Raw genomic sequence first — 23764 nt, forward strand, 5'->3', positions numbered from 1 at the left:
GATATAATGAGTTTGTTTTTATAAATGTCAAACGGCAATGAGGTGGGGCAAACTACAAAGATAATTAAAACTCAAATGAATGGTTGATTTGAATAATTACCCGTAATTAACAGTACACTTGTTTCTATTACTTTGTCTATATTGTCTTAAGAATATGACATGTGAATTAAGCCCTATCCACGCCAAAAATCTATTTTTGATTCGGGAGGGGGGGGGGGGTACTTTGGATCATAAGGTATGCCATTGAGTCAAGTAGCGTGGTTTCGATCGCAAGCTTTTTAGCTGAGAAGGAGTAGGTCGTCTGCTCAACCCCGTGGTTTTTCTCCGGGCACTCCGTTTTTCCCCAAAGCTAAAGACTCCTACGCGCCTGCGATTATTGAATTAAAAGTGTACCATCCATATGGCGCAGTGACCTAATTTGTGTCGAGTGGACATTTAACCCCACCCATCTCTCTATATGTTCATTTACTATTTGCTTTAAACAGCCTCCACGCCTTTGGTCGATATCAATGTGTAGCCAATACAATGGACATACACATGGATTTAATGTCCTTGAGCTCGCCGTTGGTCCAGAAAAACCAAGGTCCCGTGTACACACCACCAGCCATGTTTACAGTCTCGACACATTCATCATTCTAGTATTGATAATTCGAAGGTCGAATAGGTAAAATCCATATATACATGTGGAGAAGGTTTTGCCATAATATGTAGGCTAAGTGTGTATTATACTCTATCTTTATTAGAATCGCGAACACAATGACATAACTGAACTTTTACTAAATAGTGCTCGGTTATATTGTTAGAAACTGTGTTTACGGTAGAATTATGATGTTTTATAACAACCATGTCGACATCCGCCGTAAAACTTGCCTGGTTTATTAATTAACATGTTAATAAACGCGTAAGATTGATTTACGTTGTTAATGTTATCTATATATAATTACTTACATACTGTGCCAAATACTTGGTACGATAGGTTTATAAACACAATACAACAGACACTGATTGGTGGTAGAGTAGTTTTCTTTAGAGGAGACATTATTCCTTAAAATAGTGATGTGTATCGCCGTGCTCAGAGCTAAACAGTTTGACCCTTTGTTAGAAGAAGAGAAGGCATTCCTAATCAAATTAGTTCTTATACAAATTTTGGTTCAGTTTAGAGTGTTTTGCTAGTGCAAGTGAAGGGATTGAGTGTTTCTCCTTTCTAGAACGTCAGAACCCCATGCTCATTTACTTTGCCTTAAACCTTCTAGCTTTGATGGGTCACAAGGCTTTCAAGAACACTTGAGTTCTGATTGCCGTGCTTTTATATTGCCCCATCATGTAATGCTATAATTTATTGCGTTTAGAGAATTACCATCCCACACAAAAGTATATTTATAAATCCTTAGCCAAGTGAAATTGTTTAAAGAGATGAGAAGTAGTGGTTTCGGATGTTCTAGAAATGATGAGCATACTCATTATTCACACATAAATTTCCTGAGAAGTACACTGATCGCAAAATAACTTCAAAGAAAATCGTGTACAATGTAAAAAATTTCGATACATCATTTAAATCATACCGTCATTTTTGATCATCATTTCAGGAATCGTTTATAGTTTTATTTGAAGCACGTCGAAATCAAATATTAAAGTGGGCTAATAGCAAGTATCCATGGAAACTATTGTCTTTTAATAGCCTTTTTAAAATACAAAAAGTTTGGATTGATATCAACATGTGGGTTAATCAGTAACTTCATAGGGAACCAATATCTGATCTCGATAATTATGAGTTAATCAAGTTTCTTGCAGAGCATGGTCAGTTCAGTGAAGACTCGAATAAAACGCCTCGTCCTTAATAGGTGGAATTTTGACGTTTAACTGTATTGAATATTATCTAAAAAGATAATAACTTGTTAAAAGTTATAATTAGTATTCCTCGTTGACTATATATATTAATAGATGAGAAAATTCAAGGCGTGGTGGTTTGTTTTGTTTTTGGACAGTAATTCGTAGATGTCCCTGCCTAATTTTATTTAGGTAAACAGGAGAGAATATAGAATTTAGATTTCTTTTTTAGAAATTCAAAATTAAAATTAAAATTGGTAAAAATTAACTCATTGGATAGTCATTTATCGACCGCTTCGCCAACACAGGTAGATCGTTGAACTGTACAAATCGAAAACCACTATTCCACTAAATTAACGAAACTCGGATTCACAAATAAAGTTAACGAGCACTGACAGAGTAGAACAAGATGTTGATGAAAACATCGTTACACCATGCAACCATGCTGGGTTTGTTAAAGAATATTATGGCAACTCAAGTCTGGTCTTACTGGGCGGATACACAGGTAGCAAAGCGAATATATCAATCGAATTACATTTATATCCAGTTTGATAACCAGCAGTTAACTAGTTCTGACAATTTCTGTGATTTTCTTTGTGAATGTTCCAAGGTATGACGTAGTTTGTTGCATTTGTTTTCAAACCAATATTATGCCAGTAAAATGGCCGTTTCTAATTTTACCAGTCGTCTAGTTGTAAGAAGTCATAAAACAAGCGACCACCTACACGAATCAAAGCAGATAAAAGAACCGTCCTTTAATGGGGATCGAAATTACCGCGAATAAACATTTGATTTATATCCAAATTTTAGTAAAAGTATGACAAAAAATATCCTTTGATGCAAAGAACAAATGAGCCCTTGTGTGTCTTTAAAGGAGATCAAAATTTTCATTTCTATCGAAACTTTCGTAAAAATATCGACTAACAGTAGTGTGGAACATGCAAGCTTACATGTCCATTCACTAAATGTGTTCACCTCGAAAATTCAATGACACTGAACAAATTTGCTCTACAAAGAACGTCTAGTGTTAATACGTGGTAACTTCAAACAACTAATTTCACCAAACAGGACGGTGTCACACTGCCTCGCACGACGAGTGATATATGACCAAACACTTCCTTATGGCAGAGGGGGTTGGGATGGCCTAGTGGTCTAGAGTGCCGCGCTTCGACCTCTAGCTTTCGACCCCTGGTTTGAGCGTAAGTGGCTTGGAGAGAGGGGCGCCTTCTCTACCTCGTAGGTTTACTCGGGGTATTCCGGTTTCCCTCCACAGGAATGAAGCTTGCGTTAAACACTAAGAACAATAACAACATTATGGCAGGGCGGAGGGCCTAACAGGGAACAGCGTCCAGTCGTTCGGATATGACGAAAATGTGCACGTAAAAAAACCCTGATAGTTGGAATTTGAAATAAGAGTTTAAATTATTAAATAAGTTGAAACGATAAAGTGTGTTATATGTTACCATTTCGTCAAAAACAACGTAAACATCGCCGAAGAATGGAGATAGATTGTTATTCAAAATCAACAGTCAAATATAAGTTTATTTTACCCAAATACCGTTGTTTGACACATGCCATCCTTCAATTTGTTGTATTAAAGTTTATTTGTGAGACTTGTTTAAGTCAATAACAAAAAGATTGTAACAAATAATCAGTTTGTAAATTAACGATTCAGAATAAATATTTGTAAGTATAACGACGTCTTCTTGTTAAAAGAACAACCATGTGCGTACAAAATTCTAATAATTAAGACAGAAAGATATTAAGCGGCACGTGTTGAGCTGGCGTTCTCCTTTATCTAAGAAAATGATTAGTACTTTGTTGGTGTGGTCATTGTTGGTGGTCGCAACTCCATTCCACTGTTCTTGAGGTGGGTGTTTTTAAAGAAAATTGTTTCGAACATGACCTATGTGTGTGTGTGTGTGTGAGAGAGAGAGAGAGAGAGAGAAAGAGAGAGAGAGAGAGAGTAAATGGTTCAATTTTATTTCAATAAAAGAGGGGTCTTTAGCAGTGGGATGAATCCGCAGGACCCGGCGTAATCCCACGAGGTCAGGCGACCCTAATTCTTTTCACATACTTACCTGGAATCGAAAACAGACATTATGATATGAAGTGCAGGATTTAGACCACTCGGCCAACGATTCCCCTAAAAACATTAATATAGTTAATAGATAAGTTTCTGAAACATATCTTAGCTTCAAGAATGTCAAGTCGTCTATCTATCTGAATACATGACGCATTACAATATGGCTTCCGATTTTTCTAATATTACTATCTAATTCAATTTTTCAAGCGCCAAAACTATGCAAAAGATACCAGTTATGTAAATTCCGTCGAATTCATTCGCAGATCAATAATAGTTAAACCCAGGAAATCACGTCTCTCAAAATTAAAGACATTGACGGAATGATAAATAACCGGAAGCTGTTAGTCAACCATGAAATTAAAATGCAGTCACCTCAGTGCCAGTTACGGGAAATAAAAATTAGTTTTTGAGAAGGAAACAGATGCGATCTAATGCTATATGAACTTTAGTGATGCCTTTTTTTCAAATCACGACGTGTTAAATTAATGCAGTGACGTTCAAACACGAGGTCTAAAATATACAGTCTATTGGGCATTCTTCGAACAAGGTAAACATAAAATTCATCATTTATTTTTCTCCGACCTAAACTTCTATTGCGAATTTTTGAAATTGCGATGGAGAATTGATACCCCCCATGAGAGGTATCTGGAAGATTTACAACGCTATTGAGAGTGAACACCAATGTTGTCACGCGAATTAAAATCTCTCCAAACAAATTGTAACCAACTAAACTGTCAACTATTAATGCCTAACCCAACCTCATGGATAAAATATTGTCTGGGAACTTATGTCCCAACAAGCGAACCACTCAAAAGCCGCAATAAACAAGAACAATCTGATATTTCCAACCGCTATCAAATTACCCCAAGGATGAATAATGTCTATAATTCTGGATACTGGGCGTTGCTTCATCTATAGGCCTAAATGTACTGAAATTTTGTCTTTTTGTGACATAAGCGACACGCTTATAGTAACTTAGTAATAGTCAACCGTCTACCGAAAATAAGAATTCAATGCACAATTGGCTGTGTTGGGTCCTATTGCTATTCACTTGTTGCTTTCAGTACATGAATAATTCCACATTTCATATAAACGCCGATGGACTTTATGTATATGTATTGTAATCTACAGAATAATATCATATTTAGACAAATTCATTTATCTGAGAAAAGACACATTGACGAGGTCATAAAAAGGTTTAAGCTGCCACTCGTTTCCATATGAATAGATATCATAAACGTATTCATCCAATTGCATGGCCGTGGTTTTTATCTATCTCCATTGGAATTATCCGTTATGACTACTCATTACTGATATGAAGACATAAAAGTGAATTCAACGAGGGCAAGGTCGGGGTTACATGTGTATGGGGGCCACGTAAGTGTTTGCTTTCATTTCCTGTTAAAACATGTTTTGAAAACTTTGCTGTGCTTCGCGTCACACGACATGGAAGTGCCAATCACTCTATGATCAGTGGAATCGACCTCTGTATTTCAGAAGTCCTCGACCCTTTTTGCGACAAGTCTGTAAAAAACCCGATGGATTACGTATTAATAAAGTAATCATTCCCACCGTCCTAGCCTGTATTGTATTCGGCTTGCGTACGTACTTTAAGGCTTGTGATAGTTCGGGTTAGAATGCTAGTGAGGACGTTGAAATATATTCTCGAGAAATAGGAAATGACTTTTTCGATTGGAACATTAATAATATTGATAAAACAATAATCCCACATGGAACTTCCCGCGTTAATGGAATGTCTCCTCACAATATTAACAATAGCATAGTGGTGCCGGTTATAATAGCTATATGTTTTAATTTAATCTTGAATATTTAAGATAATACATTATTAATTTTAAAAGTGAAAGCCTTCAAATTAAATCCATTTAAACTTTCGTGACAATAACTATTATATTCGTTTGAAACATTAATTGTGTGTATGTGCTATTAAAAGGTAACTAGCAAAGGATGAAAAGTTATGTAATGCTAATCTATTGATGTATTAATTGTTTTATTCACCATTGTTTTATTTCTTATAATATTGTACATTATTATGTTTACGTCAACACTTGATCTCGCCAAGCGACAAGAAGTTATTCAATATAAATATGTGATTGTACTTGATACGTCAGTCTTTCAGGTCAATCCGACTTAGTAGCATAAGGTACTTGTCGGTTATCCGTGGTCCTGTAAGTGTATATATATGTAGATAATTATTTTTATAAGTTTCCAGTGTTAAAGATCTGAAGAACCATTTCAGCCTCTTGTAATATCTGAAGGACCTCTCGGTCACAATAGTCTTCACTTGTTAAAACACGTGACAGTCTCTGATACAGTAATTATTATGATCAAATTTATGTATTAAAATTAATTATCTGACATTTAAATAAAGATGTATCATGTAAGCACTAGATTCGCCTATTTCAGGTCTTTATATAAATTATTATTTAGACAATTTATTCATATGGCATACCTGTGATCAACTCTCTAGCTCACGATCGGGTGGCGGAGATTTAAAGGGATTGAAACACAGTGCCCATTTAATGTTTTATTTTGAAAAAGGTGAATCGAGGCTAAGTCTCGAATAACAAGTACCGTCGTTACGTTAATAAACAATCTATACTACATTTTCTCAAAGCTTCAAACAGTGATAAGTCGCTCAGAATAAAGTAATTGAAATGAAATTTTCAATATATCCATTTTGAATGATCTATTTTTGAACTATTATAACAATGTTCACATATCTTATTTTAAAAGTTTAGTTTGTACTTTTTATATAGCATATCGTAAAGCTACTTCTTCAGAACAATCAACACGAAAAGCCAGTGTTCAAAGACTGGTAGATTTCAAGTCTTCTATATTTCCCATTACTTGTTAAGGTGGAAACTAATCGTACCATCATTACGCCCTATTATCTATTCAACTTACCGTTAATTGCTATTTGCAAGTACTTGATAACGAATTTCTCATGAATGGCGGAATTTTGTCCGACAATATCATCAGCTAAATGGACTTGTGTAGGTCTTCGGGTTATCATCGATATCTTTAGCTGGGCATTTGTGCCAGAAGAAGATAAATGATCTATTAGCGTATAAACTCGTTAAGATGGAAATACTACTAGGACTAGCAGGTCAGTTGGGAATCACCCCCGACTTCAATCGACAAAGTTAATTGGCACATTAAAAATCTCAAAAGAAAAAGAAATCTCTGTCTGTTTCCTGCTAGAATACAAAGACCTGTATATATGGATTAGACATTAATTTTATTAAACCTCACTGCCAGAATATAAATTTAAACATTCATTTGGTCCAAAGTGATGCCTTTGTTAATCTTTTGACTGGCATGAGTAATATATCACGACTACGTTAGTAGCTAATCAAATTAAACGTGTAATTTCTAATGGCTGTAAGGTTTGGTTTATAATATTGATTTGAGACAAAAGATACAACAAAAATTCGTTAGCTATGTGAACACCACAAACAAAAAATTAAGCGATATCTGCATGGTGTCCTTGAAACAATGCAGGCATATGCCGCGTCGTACATGATGTCCGTCAATATAATAAGCTAAACCGGTGATGATTTGCACTTGGGTTAATATAAAACGATTGTACTGTGTATTGTAGTTTGTATCTTTTTTTATTAAATATAAATAAAATATACGGAACACAGTGGCTGATGCAGATTATTCGGTTAAAATTCGAGAAAGTTTGAAAAAATCAAGGTGTCAATAGCGAATTGTGGCGCATTTCTGGACCTCATTACGACATTTAGTTTCATCAGGTACAACCTCACTGTGCTGCAACATATAAAAAGATTACATTTACACGTTTCATAGAAATAGAATAAGAAATGTATTTAGGGGATCCCGAGCCACTAAGACCCTCACCAGGATCCCCCCAATGACAGAACAGTACTTCATCAAAAAGAACAATATCTAGGATGGGATACAAAGAGTTAAAAAAAAATAACCATGATTATAGCCTGTTTACAGAAGTGTTATACGTATTATACAACCAGTGATAAAACAATTAAAACTAAGCTACATAGTTAACCACGCAATAGAATCATTGATCGCATGTTTAATGGCTTTACGGCACTTACCTGATGTATTGTTTGAACACCAGGGTCAAATTCCATTATTGTACAAGTATTTTACTGAATTAGATATAAATATTTCAGAGCTTAAAATGATATCGTGTCTGGCATTTCATATTAAACCCAGCATGATATACTGCTGTACTGAAAGGCTGATCTAAATATCTGATTTGAGGTTTAAATGGACATGTCCAAAAGACATTAACGCTTTTCAGAAATATGTGATATATTTTCTACGCTATTCCTCTATGTGCCAACTATATGTACTCGAGTTTGGATCATCAACAAACATATTGAAGTCTGTGGCTCCCGCATTATTTTCCGTGTTGATATGCGGACAGCTGGACTAAAAATTGATTCAAACACACCAAAGGTCGCAGGCAATAATCCAATAAAATAATATAATGAAGGAATATTAATAATATTTCTACAAAAAAATCAATTATCGTTTTGGGATTTTAGCCTAAAACAAATACTTGAAGAACTCAAGAAAGTTAGCCTTTCGTCGTCGACCGTTAACTAAACACATAACGCCACTAACAAGCGGACCAGTATCTCAAGGAACGAGTTATACGTCCAGAATTTTAGGAAGAATTTACGTTAGGAAACATACGTCAAATATCCGTAGTAGAAGTTTAAGTTTGAACTTATACCACAGACCTTCCACCTCCACTCACGATTTCATTTCCATGCGTTTAAATCTACACAGGTGTGCGCAGGAGCTATCGAAGATTAGCAAGATTAGATTATTTCGTCAAATTGATATGGCATTTAAAAAGTTCCAGACAGGCCTACTGAGAATTGACGAGAACGGAACTAATATCAAGTGTCTAAGCTACCACTGTTTACTTAACTTATCACATGCTTAGCTTCAGATGAAGTGGTCCATAAAACTCGGTTGTCATATTGACGTTAAAATTAAAAAAAAATCCCAAGATTGTCTATTCAGTAAAAATGCTGGTTTAGCTCCAGTGCGTCTACAACTCGGTTGTTTTTTTTATACTAAGATGCAAGTGATACGAGTGTTAAATCAAATTTTGGGTAAGAAATCTGGTTATATAAAGGCTGATATCCAGCTATATGTATCTCAATACACATGAGCTTCTGATTTATTTTCATGCAAACAACAATACACAAACGACATGACAGCAGCTCGGGTGACCATTACAGACATGAAATGGTGTTTAACGTTCAACTTTTCGGCACCGACTGGGCTTATAAAGATGAGTATACGTCATGTAGTGTGCTATAAGGGGGCTTTTGCCCGGGCACCAGAGTTCCGGCCTACTCTTAGTTCGAATTCCAACTGTCACGGGTTCTTTTACGTGCACGTCAGTGGGTACAGTGACCATTACAACCTTACTGTACTGTATATGGAAAACATAAATCACACATCTAACATGTTTGTTTTACTGTTATTATTATAATACCTATTATATTATATGCCCAGTAAAGCTCATTAGTTACGAAAAGCAAAGCCTCAATTCCCCCTTTCTTATGAAACCATTCAGTAAAACGTATAGACAGAACATTATAGAACTCTGTTGTGAAAACTCATAGACTCTCATTATATTGTAAATCATCATTCTATTTGTTCAACATCAAATTAATATGTTATAAATAATTAATTCAGTAAACCTTTTAACCATATTCATCATTATAAATCATGTAAGTATACATTTTTCATAATACACTAACGACATCTGCTTCTCCCATGAAAATTCATTCCTGTCAATTTGTTATTTGAATTCAAATTTAAGACTTCCAGTCACACCACTAAAAAATAAATTCGTTGCGAAACTACGAATCTTGTCAACTAAACGCATCGACTAAAGCTTCTTCTTTATTTATATTGACTTAATTCTTATATATTTGAAAGTGTTTTAAAATATTTTTTACTTAAACAAATAATGTCTATTTTAATCAAGGCAACAAACGTTTTGCGTTATTCTAATTGCTAATAACACTTTATTAACCGGTAGTGTAATCAACCTCCTTCAATTTTGTAATAACTTTATTACAATACAGCATGGTACGGTAGAAACAAATACTTCCAATAAACGTTCATTTTGTAATACGCACTACCTTCAGTAACAAACGATATGTATATATCTAAATACATAGGCATAGCAGATTAAATGATTGTGTAAAAAAATGTAGAGTAAACTACACATGAACAGTAAAGAAATTCACACCTAGAAATAAAGCGTTATGCAGAATGAAATAAAGTGCCATCAACCCCAAACGGCAATCCATAGATACAATGTGTGTAGTACTACACGGGCTTCGAATGAGAAGTTTTAACGTATGTTCCTACCAGTGTTAGTGGAATGGATCAGCGATGATAAAATACACATTCTATCCAGTTACACACTAGGTTCCTATGTTTTGAGTAAATATTTAGCAAGGGCACCAACATTAAAAGTCCAAAAAGACAGGCAAATTATAGGCTAAATTAGTGGAACATGGCGTGTCCAAGGCAAAGTAGTACCATGTTTTCTGAAAAGAGTACGTGCACGATACACGCCACTATTTATATAGATTAATGTGCCAATAGTTCTAACATGACATTTATATAGACATAAATATTTGAGTAAATGAACCATTTGGAGTGACATATCTAAAAGAATCAAAACTTTCTACCCAAATATAATCTCACTATCTGAGAAATAATCTGAATCTGAGTTCTTTAAGTGCAGGTTAGTCATTTTAAACTGCAAGATACGGGAGGTAAGAAATACCCTAGAAACGATAAATGTGTAATAAACAGATGATGAAGATAACCACACACCTATTTAGGAGGATGTAGCTATTATATTATCAGATTATGTAAATAATCAGGGGAAAGTGAGCGATCCTTGTCAAACCTATTTGCTAAAGGCATATAATTTATGATTTACAGAGGCTAAAGGTAGCGGCACTTGTTAAACAAAATATTTATAAGAGAGATGCATTTGTTGGTTTTGTACAGGTTTTGGATTCATCTCAATTCATAAATAGATGAACGAGTGTTTCGTCTAGGTTAACAATTTTACTTGAACATATTTCTGGCGTGGATAGTGTCAACTTGAGTTTATCCAAATGTTCGTTGTTCCATTATATATACACTTTGATGAAAACCATACTCATTTAATTCGTTATAGATACAATCAATTTGTTCCAAGCATAACAAGACCGTTGACAACCACATGCTGTGATGTATATTGTTATGGAGTTTCTCTTCGAATATGAGAGGTAGTTTACATAATTATTCCTATGTCATTGTTCTTTTAAATCTGAATGTTGGTAGCAGTAGGAAACGACCGAGAGACCCTGAAAAACCCACGGTGTTAAACAGGGGATCCTACTTGGAATATCGATAAAGTTTCTGCTTATGACCAGGGGAACAATCTCAGTCAGTTTGAAAATAAATCATAACAACCTGATCTGTTAAACAGACAGACCGACACAGGTGACATTAATATACGCCCATATTAATTAAGTGTGGACGTAAAACATAATGGCCTTTTATTTGTTGTCTGAAATTATGCAACTTCCGCCTCCGCCAATAATGATTTCTTACTTCTTATATAATAGACGCCTGAATTGAAAAGACTCAATCACATCAACGACAATTTGGCTACAGTTTAAATCTAATCCAGATCTAACAATTTTGTTATATCCGAAGCAAAGATACAAGTATGACAGCATTGTTTGGTGAATTTATGTCATACTTAACATTGACTTCCAGATGGGAAGCAGCCGATTCACAGACTTTAAATTCCAAGTTGAGCAATATGGACACATTATACAAGATAACGGGATGTCATAATTTCCACTTACCTTCGTTTCAAATATGGCCGCTCTCCTGCCACGCCTGACCACTGGAGGATCTGGTTCGTTTTCATTTTCTTCTGAACCGCTGGTTAAACTTCCTGAGCTCAATCGTCTTGGTGCCTGTAATAAAAAAATAAATTGATCAATTCACTGATGAGATGAAAGAACATAAGAAGCCAAATAGCTCTAAATCGATTTTTTATATTTTATAAACGGTTTAAGATTAAAAATGTTCTTAAGGCGTGCTTAACAAAGAACTAGAAGCTGGGATATTCTCACCGAACGAACTACTGGACCAAAGAATGGTATGTCCTGGAGCATAGGATGCAATACGGTCTTCACAGACTTGCAAAATAATGTAAAACACGAATGTTGAGTAGAATACTCCAGTATGTGACGACAGATTGTTAATCTTTGTTTCGTAACACCTTGCACAGTTTGTTAACACAACTAAACAAAACTTTTCCTAGTGGCAACACGATTTTCTTTTAATTGTACATGTATGGGGGAAATGGTACTTGACACGTTTAGTTTCTTGCTGTCGAAAGGTTCGCATATTTTCACCACCGATAGTGAAATGCCAAATATCCAGTCCATCTCTTTGAAATAGTAGTTTAGTGAAAACATCTACCCTTTAGTCATTATCGGCTGCTGCATGTATATTAACCTGACAATCAGTCCATTATTGTGGTCCTTAGAGGACTCATTAGATTCTAGAGCCTATGTTTGCCACCTCTTCAACGAGAATGCTTTTATGAAAAGAGAGATTTGTTGTGTTTGTATTGCCAGAATGTGAACTAGCTTAAATGAGTATACATTTGTACATATCTTAAAAGGGAGAAATTGTTAAGAAAAGAGAAATGGACTTGTCGTTAAACAGCGAACCATTTTATCCTTTGTTAAAATGCCACAGTACTTCAATCATGTGGTAGTATTATAGCTTTCAATTTTATCATATTGTTTAAATTAGATTCATAAATGACCTTATCCCTTGTTTTTTTTAATGTTACTTTCAATAGATTCTATCAAAGAAACTGTGTGTGGTCGTTGTTTTGAGAAAGAAGTCTGTCTTATATTAAACGCCATTCATAAATAATATTGTAACATAATATCTAGAAAAGTTGCATGAAACAATGTGTCATTATTAAAGGAAATCAGAATGGTTAAAAGAAAGTAGAGTTACAAACTGCTACTAATGATGATTGCTACAATCAAGGCAAGCGACAAGATGATATAAAATAATCAATTCACGATGGCCTACTTAGTTAATACTACGATGTGAGCAACCATATTGGTTTCAATCCAATGAGTTGCTGGGCAGTTATCCCCATGGCACCCTTTACTCCGATTCCATACGAACCCCGATAATTGATGGGATTACAGTGGAATATATTGCTCTGTAATATCGGCCCAATATCATAAGTGCGTGCACTCTTGTTCAAGCAAACTAACAGAATCTTTAGAGTTTTAGCGGGCAAGATATCCCCAAGTGGCGATCAATTTTATCAATTAAATCTTCAATAATGTCACCGCCGTTTTTATTCCTGGAAGTGAATTATTTGCAATGTCTACCGGATCTTTTGTTGCTCGAACACTAAGTCTGTCTACCATTTATTCCCATATACAAAAGGCAAACAACTACTTCAGACCATATACAGAAATAAAGATAATCCGCCTATTCACAGTTAAGACTCGCCTCTCTCTATACCAACGGCTACCGCCATGATTAAGAAAATCTTTAAGATGTTCCGGTACTTTTGAAGTCAGTGTAACTCAGTTAATATCTTGTATTATTTGTTGGACCGATAAGGTATAACTAAGAAAACAGGATAAGACATCATAAGGCCATGTCATTTCACTAGGGAAATAGTAGAATCAGAATCTTGATTAAGGAAAATTGTATTGGGGTTTTCAAGCGTAAAGTCACACAAACTCACTGGTCGTATAACATGCCATTTGAAAGCTTTCCGTGGGACATGTCTTTATTTTTTTTCAAAGAATATAATTCACCCTATAAGCATGGATGAAATAGGGTGGTGATTTTTATTGTAATTTTCGAAGCTTGTCATTCGCAATTTTCTCCAAAGGTATGACCATACTATCATTTCAATTAAGGAAGGTGTAGATATTTTTGTGTTTTAAAACTAGATAACATTTGCACACGATAAACGTGCGACACCATGAATCTATAGTTTGAAAAGATTTAGAGATATTTTGTTCGGGATTTTAAGCCTTCTTTAAATATCACGAGATAATAGGAGAAATTGATGCAACATCAAGTAAAATGCTGTTAATAGAAGTAAGTTTACCCAGTCTTTGGCGATTCGTTCAATGACATCTTGAGACACCTTCTCACATTTAACATATGTCGTACGCACTTTTAAATCCAGCACTATATTTAATGCAAAGAATTATAGCCACTAGAGGTTAAACTGCGGGTCAAAGTTGATTGAAATAATACAAGCTATGTGTGCTGTCGTAACAAAAGGCACAATGTTTAACCTTTTCCAGAGTCATGTGCACCCCGTTTGCACCAGGAGTGTGTTAAATCACACTGAATGCATCTAATCACGTTGTGTATATATAATCACATTGAGTGACCTTTTCCAGAGCCATGTGCACACCGTTTGCACCAGGAGTGTATTAAATCACACTGAATGTATCTAATCACATTGTGTATATCTAATCACATTGAGTGTATCTAATCTCACTCTATCCTTTGTTGTATTTTAATGAATATGCACAAAGGACCCAGCAGAACCAAGTACCTAGTCAAACCGCGACACAAATACCGACATTTCAAGTAAATTCTATGAACTAACTGTAAAACAGGCAATACATTTTTCATTTAGACTGTTTGATTTTTCGCTTCAAAATAATAATATCTGAAAATTTCTCGGTAATTTAAGACTTTTTTGCTGCCATGTCGATATTGTTCAAGATGTCCAGCTCAGATTGTAAGGTTTCATTTTGACACTAGGGTTTGTTTGTCTAATGAATTGACGCCAGGTCTGGGTTATATATAAAACCGTCTATGATCGAGCGTTATTAAATCAAATAAAATTACCCTGAAAACTATCAAAACAGACATGTCTCCAGTGTCTGGTCTGGGGCCATAAAATTAGTTATTTTCACACTGAATATTACTTTTTCTTCCCGCAAACAATATTAAGTAATTTCCCGTCGACTAAATACTTGGTGTATTTTTACTCAATATTTTGCTTCGTGATAGAGCAACGGTGTGCGAGACATTGAAAATGATTTGTACGCCTGGCTAACAGTTAAGTATTTTAAAAAAATATTCCCCAGAATCCCAAAAATACAATTCTTTGATATATGAAGTGAGGTCTGTTGTCTGACTTAGTATGATTCAAATTTCCAATTACCAAATTTGACACTCAGTCAAAAATTTCTATATCATCTTAAACAACGCATCCAACGACATCTGACGATATTACTTTAGAAAGCGCGTGGGTGGGGTGAGGTAGAATTTTGTACTGAACTAGCAGACACGGCTGATTTTACAATACTGATATATTAGAAACTATTTCTCTCGGTGTGTTTGTTTTGTGGATTTCTGGTTAGTTGTTACGTTGTATGGTGCGGCTCCCGTGAACTTAATATTTCAATAAACAGGTACCTTAGGTCATGAATCGGAGTTTGCTATAACATTAAATCAAGACCCGACACCTGAAGGAGAACTATCAACGAAGTCTGTAACTTCAAATAATTGAAACTTTCTGGAACTTTGGTGAAAGTGCTGATAACAAATTGTCAATAGATATCGACCAGTTTAACCTGCAACAACTCAAATTTGAACGAATAAACACGCCCTTGACAGCTATAATGAAAATATTTGTTTACAGCCGTCACGCTATTAAAGGACAATTACCAGAGTCCACAGATTTTACGTTATGTGATATAATTGGTTGAGCTATTATAAATAGGATTTTAACATGGAAATCATCTTTCTTACGGTTGATCCGCAACCAGATTTGGGAGATTTCGGAAGTGACACAAACTATGAAATCATTTACTTTTATAATGATCTTATTGTATTTTTATGTAGTTTACCTCTTGCCGGATTTGCACAAACTATACAAATTACAAAGCAGAATTTCGCATGTGTTCGATTACTACAAACCAGACAATCGAATGTGGTATCTATATAAAAAAAAGATCCACTGAAACTGGTAATATATTCGAAGTGGTTTGAGGTATTTTAGAAAGAGTAAGTGTATGACACTACGGGGACAGATGTGACTTTATTCGGGACCTTCCAGAAAACGACCCGTCACACTATGATCGATTCGGAACTAACTTTGACTTCACGTTGTGCATATGATCAATTAACTCTAGAACACTTTTTACGTTGTGACGAAGTTTATATATCGAATACAACATCCATAATACAAAGGTTATATACAGGAAACCACATACACAGCTATGACATTAGATATAAGCTAAATATAACTTCTCTATCCTCTAGCTTGTGTTTTGCGCCGGTGTTTCCCAGCCTCTCAGCCGAGGAGGCTGTGGGAACGTCTTTCGGAGAATACGAGATGATGTCCTCGCCCTAGCCTCTTAGTTGAGGAGGCTGTGGGTATGATGTTCCCCTGAAATCCGAATGATGTCTGAAGGAAAGTTAACCCGCTCTTCTTATATAGAAAGTATGTGTGCCGTTTTACATCAATGTTATTCTATTTAATTGGACTAATCTGTGTACGAGGTGACAGGACGATAGTACCCTACTTTCAACATTTGATGGTGGCAGAAAATGTCTGTGAGTTAGAATAAGAAACTTGAATCTCGCAACATACCTACTTAGCCTATTTCTCGTTGTCACCCATTTGTTTAACCACTTCAATATATTAAACAGAGCATCTTTCATAGAACTAAAATAAAACCTATAGTATTATAGGTGTACCTTAGTTAGAGAGTAGGATGGTAATTGCTTTTTGTAATCTATGTGGTGTAGGCTGTGGCATTGTAATTCATATGCATAAGGCTTATTGTGATATGGTATCCATGCACGTGGCAGGGGCATAGTATTGTGGTAACTTTTATAAAGATAATAGCATGACCCTAGTTAATATATAGGGGTACGTAGAAAACCCCCCACCTATAATAATCGTTTAAAATATAATCAAAATTTATAATTTTTGTCGCCGCTTCTGAACTCGGGACAATCCAATCTATTTATGAATGGTAGCTTTGGAAATACTATTCTCTATTACATAAGGAATTATCAGTGAGATGAAAATCGTCTGTCTGTCTGTCTCTCTCTCTCTCTCTCTCTCTCTCTCTCTGTGATTTCCTTGTATTACTGCCGGAATCTCTCAATACTTGTAACTAATCAGCCATTGTAAAGATTTATGTGGGACAACTATATCATTCATCTGTTTAACTATTCCTATCACACATGTAATAATACGGAAGCTTGTATTGTCCTTTATGTAGACGAAGGAGTTTGTATACGGTGTTATCCTTACAGCTTGTGTTAGCGTTAGCTCGAAATGATCTCATGTGCACGACGAAGGCAAGAAGAAAAGAACCACCACGTCAAACAAAGATGAAGAAAAAACAGATTTTGGTAGATCTTAAAAAAGATTAGAGTCTAATAATGGAACAGCGTGGTGTTCACGGGATATCGTTTATACCTATACAAGACACCACTGTGATGTATTTCGTTGTTTTGTGACAACTAGACTTGGACACTATAACATAATGTGTCATGACAGCAATTCTTCCGGTAACGTCAATTATACTATTCTACAAGACGACATAAATAGTTCACTCCAACTTTAAGTATAAACCTCTAAGAGACTGACTTAGTCCAACGAAAGCATTTCGAATTTCTTTTCATTAACACATTATAGAATACACCCTTTGTCCATACGTAATCACTTTAATGGTATCATAATTAAAATGACAATTTAAAAAATATAAACCGGTAATTAAATAAATCACAACGGTATCAAAGAAAATGATAAGTATGTCTGCTCACTGTCCATGGTGTTAATATTTGTCAAGAACGTTGTTTCGAATATGATCTATTTGCCAGGACCCAACATTCACGCGTAGGGCGTTGGAAAGGGTTTATTAGGGACACTGATTCCATTTATAATCATCTTAATTATGGGAATTGAATATAAATAACATCACCAGATCTTACTTTTCTACACCGACTGGGCTAATGAAAACGAACATACGCCACATGGTGTGCTATGTGGGGAACTTTGCCCGGACAAAGGTACTATGATTTATCCTTTTTTCGAATTCTAGAACTGTTAATATCTACACGGGACCTCGATTTTTCGTCGATACATTTATAGATTATACATTTTTTTTCCAGATCTATACTTATTACCACGGGTAGTTTACTTTTAGTATTTGTTGAGTTATATTGTTACATTTACACCACATTAACTGAAGTTAATATAAACAGAATTCTATCAATTGCCTTTATTTAGAAGCCTTGCACTGATCAGTGATGTAGCTAAAATTACAAACCATCTAAGGATGGAACCAAGAACCTTAATGTTCTGATCAAGCATATTTTAAAACAGAACCAAATACTTGTATTTCTGATCAATTTCATTATAAATCAGTGATTTTTGGAGTTTTTACACATCGTGCGAACAGTTGTCTGACCGCTCGAAATTTTGCTGCCAGCTTAAAGAGTTCTTGATTTTCTGTGAACTTCCTTGGCGTTAACTTGTACAAAACGCTCCGTCCCTTAATCACCGTCGGATAGAATTGAGAATATATTCCAGTGCATAACCAACAACAAGCTTTAAATAATCTACAGGTCTACTTATTATTGTGATGATTTACATTAAAAGTGAGAAATGCCGCCTATATATCAGTGAATAGGTTACTTCTCTGAGAAAGATTCTTAGAGACCTTTACTCTAGCCACAAGCAACTATCCGAGTCTTGTCTCATAATACAGATATATTCAACATCCACTGTACTAAGAAATGTTCATATAGCGAGCTCCCGCGGATACAAATTTCATGACGAAAAATACCACTCCGCATATCTGAATTATTCATTATATCAATCTGATTCAGTATTAAAATTTTGAACCAAGGTTTTTGCCCGCATACTATTTATACCAGTTATATACACTACAAAACAACAACGCAACAGACCACGAAACAAAAATATTGCGTTGAGAACATTTAACTGTGTTCGGATTTACAATCCCAAGCGTCAACTCTGATTTCCATTGCAAACGACAAAGTCAATCGGAGGTATTATTAAGACATGAAAACATGCCCCACCCTCTCAGAAGAACTCGTCGTTATCAGGTGTTTAAAACATAGAATAATCTCCCTATTTCACGACACCCGTAACAGTCTGTAGTTATGGGGTCACAATTGGCCAGAGTTTATGAATGCCTGCCCCAATGCAATTTAAAATGCATTTCAATGTGCTTGTGGAAATGTCTCATATTATCTATTGTTATTTTGAAATGGTGTAACCCAGATGCCAGCTAGACATCATCTAAGGAGATACACAAAACTATAAATACAATAAAGATGATTTCGATTCATGTCATGAAATATTCATTACAGATTGAATTCTGTCTACAACCAGACGACAATATTAAATATAGGGTCATAAACAAAATATAGTTAAAAATCTATACTTTAAAATGCCGACTGTGGCGGAAGAGAATATTTGGAAAATAAATAAGCAAATTCTGCATTATAAATTTCTTATTCGTGAGTACAAGGAAGCCTTGGGGGTATTCCGATCCTTGGCTACCATTCTGTTGTTGTTGAGAGAAACGGATTTTAAAATCCACACAACACAAACTAAGTCATTTCCTGACTAACATATAGTACAATGTTATTTCAATAATTCGCTTGCTCGAAGAGGAGGGACCCGGAGAAAACTCGTGAGTTTGGGGACAGAACCATTAAGAATCTTTGGAGTACTGTCTTTCTAAGATTCAGTAGCAGGAATGGAAACTTTGAGATATATTAAAATATCAAAACTATGGATGGTTGTATACAAATATTTGGACGAGACTATATGTGAGTTGATATTACTGCCAAAAATGTGAGATCCGTCACTGGCAGAAACATTCTAGGACTAATAATCAATCTCCCTTAGACATCAGTACACATGAGATTGGTAAGTTTGTTAAAAATATTTACACAACAGTCGTGACATACACGAGTAGACTCACTGATTCTAAAGTGTGCTTATAGAAATGGGTGTAGGTTTTAGGTTCGTCAGTACCAAATAAGCTGAACCTACATGCACGTTTAGAATTTAATCCCATTATTAGGGTAACTGATTCATTTGTAGTGAACTTTTCTTTACATGGACAAAGGAAATTCGGTTAATCGTTCATTACCTGGTTTCCTATGCCATATTGGGTGACCAAGTAATTTTGTCTCCCGCCCAGTCTCTCGGCTTTTCTCCAGGTACTACACCAAAACCTCTACATCCCTGTTTTTCAAGCGATATAAGAAAAGAATCAAATGTAAGTCCAAAATAACCTTTGTTAATGTTTAGTGGACGTTAAACAATCCCAACGATGCATCCCTCCATTGTTAAATAGCTCTTCCATTTATTGAAGATGTTAGTCCCAAAATGACAAAGTTTGTGTTGAGTAGAACCTCTCATACTCTTTAACTCAGATCAATGTTAACAATCGCGAAAACTAACAATAACACATATACCATGGCGAATGGATGTACACCAAACTTATGTATTGGTATGTATCTCTTAAAACAACAAATGAATCCACCGCCTTTATCAACTATCGCGCTTTTAATTCGAAGTGAATGTTTCAGATTTTCGTCAACATTTCTTACCTGGGGTGACAATGGTGGAGTTATTATGGGCGAAGAAATCGGGGAAGTTTCTTCGTCGTCCATATATAAAACATCAAATTTCACAATAATCATCGATCCAAAGATTAATCCAATTCCCACGATAAAAATTAAAACTGAACAAAACTTTACCGTTGTCAAACATTCATAATGTATCCAGTTACAGATTATATATATTTCACAATGTCAGAATTCAGCAAAATATAGAAAAGTATCCTTTCCGGGGCACATAAATTCCTGATTAGTCGCAACACGTGGCCATATTTCTATCCTGGTCCTTTTATACAAAATATTGTAGAAAAATGTGTTGTAAGTTGTATAGAACATAGAGCGGTACCCATGAAAATAAGCTAGTCGTACGAATTACACAGCATCTTAGTAAGCCAAGTCGAAAGGCGTATACTATTCACCAAGTCAATAATTGAACACCTTGCCGACAAAACTAACATACGGAACACTTCGTTAAGTAAGAATTTACAACTCTCGAGACGGAGTATTCAGGTTATATACACACACTGAGGGTTAATTACTGTAAATTTTACCATATACCGATGGAATCTTATAACATACGATATAAAACTCAGCATGCAGAGGAACTTGAAAATAAAGACACGTATTGGAAACTGCGTAAAACATAAACAAACTTTGTTACTCGGGGTTTCCCACTGCGAGTCAAGATTTTTTCAATGGAGTACCAGCCTAACGTGAGCTCTAGGGTCGATTTGTGTTGGTTTACATTATTGACATTACCCGCATTTTATATTTGTTCAAATTAGCTTTAAGGAGTGGAAACTGAAGAATGGACGAAGAATTGTACCCATGTCTGCAAGGAGTCTGCTCGCAATATACAGACGTACAGCTACGTTAAATCATTGATTGATCTATGCTCTTGACACCATTACTTTCTTCCTCTAAAATACAATATTACATTGACATGTTTTGGGTGATCTTTCCATAATCTAGAAATCCAACTAGATATTAACGCGTTCGTGTATGGTTATGTTTTTATATATAAACATTACAAAATAACAAATGAAAATAAATTTCGCACATAGGGATGTACTTATTACGATTTTTATTTTCGAAAATCGCATTTGCATTACTATTCTTTGAAATTTTCGCTTGTAAAGTCCATGGTTTTCTAGCTGACTTTCGTCATTTCAATTAAACTCGAGCAATATTCGGTTCAGCCAAGGCATTAGTGTGGCTTATTGGGTGTTATTTCTAACGATAAACCGGATTAAGGACGACTTTTGTTATACAGTTTATGTCATTATAAATCATACAAGAGGTCAGCCATCGGAATTAGTCCATTAGCAAGAGATTACACATTTGTTCCGGCCAGGAATATGTTAAGTTATAAGTCTTCCTAATTACTATTATGTCATTTATCACTTCCGTGATATACAGCTAATTATGGTCAGCAATTTGAAGTCCAAAGCATGAATAGATTGATTAATGAATTTTGTGCCACGATGCAGATTATAACGACGCAAGACATATGCTTTGATCGAACATCACATGTCCTGTCCGCTTGCCTTGAGATTCTTGGTAGCAATGTTAAATTTTTAAACTTTACTTTTTTTCATAACTCCCAAATTTATTATCTTTTAACTAGTGCCGTCAATGCTTATTCAACAATAATCTGCAATGCTTGTTCTTAAAAGAAATACACGATTAATAGACCAACACTTAGCACCGATGGGCAAATATGTTTGGCTAAAACCAATCACAAGGAATGAAGTAATAACCCTTAAGTACTTTTTGAGTTCCTTAATGTTGGATCAATACAAATAACTGACATCAAATATCAAATGTTAACAGTGTGTTTAGAATAATACTATTATATTTGTATCAATAATGAATGATGTTTAATTTGTCGTAGAAAGTACAACTAGAATCCACAGAACCATTCTTAGTTTAGGCAAGTCTCAATTGCTCTAATGCCCGAGGGACTTTCTTCTTATAATTTCTCACAGAAGTAAACGATTACTTATCATTAAATATTTATTTCTTTTAAAAACAAGATCTAATATATTGATCATAGAAGCGTTTACTACTAACATGAGATCGCTTTCCAGTCATCTCAATCTAAAGTCATGTACAACCATACTGAAACGTCGGAATTGTAAAAATGCATCAAACTTGCACATGGTTTTGATGCATGTTTATAGCGTTGTTATTTGATGGCTTACTATCTGTTGGTGGTTGTTGCGCCAAGGTTATCTTCTACCCAGTATCTTCGGTTACCCCTACCCCTAATCAATTTAGATATGCGTAGTGACGGGTGCTGTACACTACGAAGTATACGATTATTATTTCTATAACACATGGTATACCACTTAAAATTTATTCGGGAAGTCCAATACACGGTATATATTCTTTGTTCCTTTTTGTATCGTATGTTTTGTATATATCTACTTCTGCTCTTTTACGTATACTGTGGATGAAAATGTCAATTTCTAAGTACAATTTATTAAAAAAACTAACTTTGCCACAAGATAGAACATTTTACAAAGTGTAGTCTAGTTTTTACAGTCAACTATTGTTTTGAAATTGAAATATAATGCAAAACATTAAGGCAAAAAACGCCAAAGTATAATTTTTTATGTTTTTAATTGATCAGCATAATTTATAGAGTTCGTTGAATAAAACATGCACACTTTTATTTACATAAACCACGAATATTACTAACTGATCAGCAAAAACGGAGTACGCTTGATAAATTGATTTGTACAATAAAACAGATTTATTCTATTGTTTAAACTTAACTTGAGATAGACAAATCGACGACTCCGTATTTCATTAGATAATGGTAATCGGGCGAAAGTCAGAAAACACATTGTCATTTAGAAAGGGTTTTTTTTTATTATTGCTCAGTGATTGAGTTTTGTAGTTTATCAGATAAAATTCAAGAGGCATTAGTGTTTCTTTCGGTTGTATGCAACTGGAGACAGTTGGTTTAATGTTGAAATTGGATATCATTCTTAACCAAATGACATTTAAGATCAGCCCGTTTCGAAATGAGTAAACATTGCGATCGATACGAGTCAATGATCTCGTCCCTCGGTTTGTTGCCTTACTTGC

General features: G+C 35.0%; 1 protein-coding gene across 5 annotated transcripts in view; it reads right to left on the bottom strand.

Annotated features, from left to right (window-relative positions):
- The window catches only part of LOC126827477 (pleckstrin homology domain-containing family G member 7), a 187811-nt gene that overhangs the window by 35221 nt on the left and 128826 nt on the right, over window positions 1–23764 (bottom strand). For 3 of the 5 annotated variants that reach the window (XM_050556841.2, XM_050556839.2, XM_050556844.2), the window contains one exon: window positions 11830–11943. In XM_050556841.2, coding sequence (XP_050412798.2) covers window positions 11830–11943 — 114 coding nt within the window. Of the gene's footprint in view, window positions 1–11829; window positions 11944–12102; window positions 12258–20659; window positions 21204–23764 lie in introns of those variants that run through there. The other 2 variants (XM_050556845.2, XM_050556846.2) reach the window with 2 other exon arrangements.

The sequence above is a fragment of the Patella vulgata genome, chromosome 7 (assembly GCF_932274485.2).
Source record: "Patella vulgata chromosome 7, xgPatVulg1.2, whole genome shotgun sequence".
Taxonomy (NCBI): Eukaryota; Metazoa; Mollusca; class Gastropoda; family Patellidae; genus Patella; species Patella vulgata.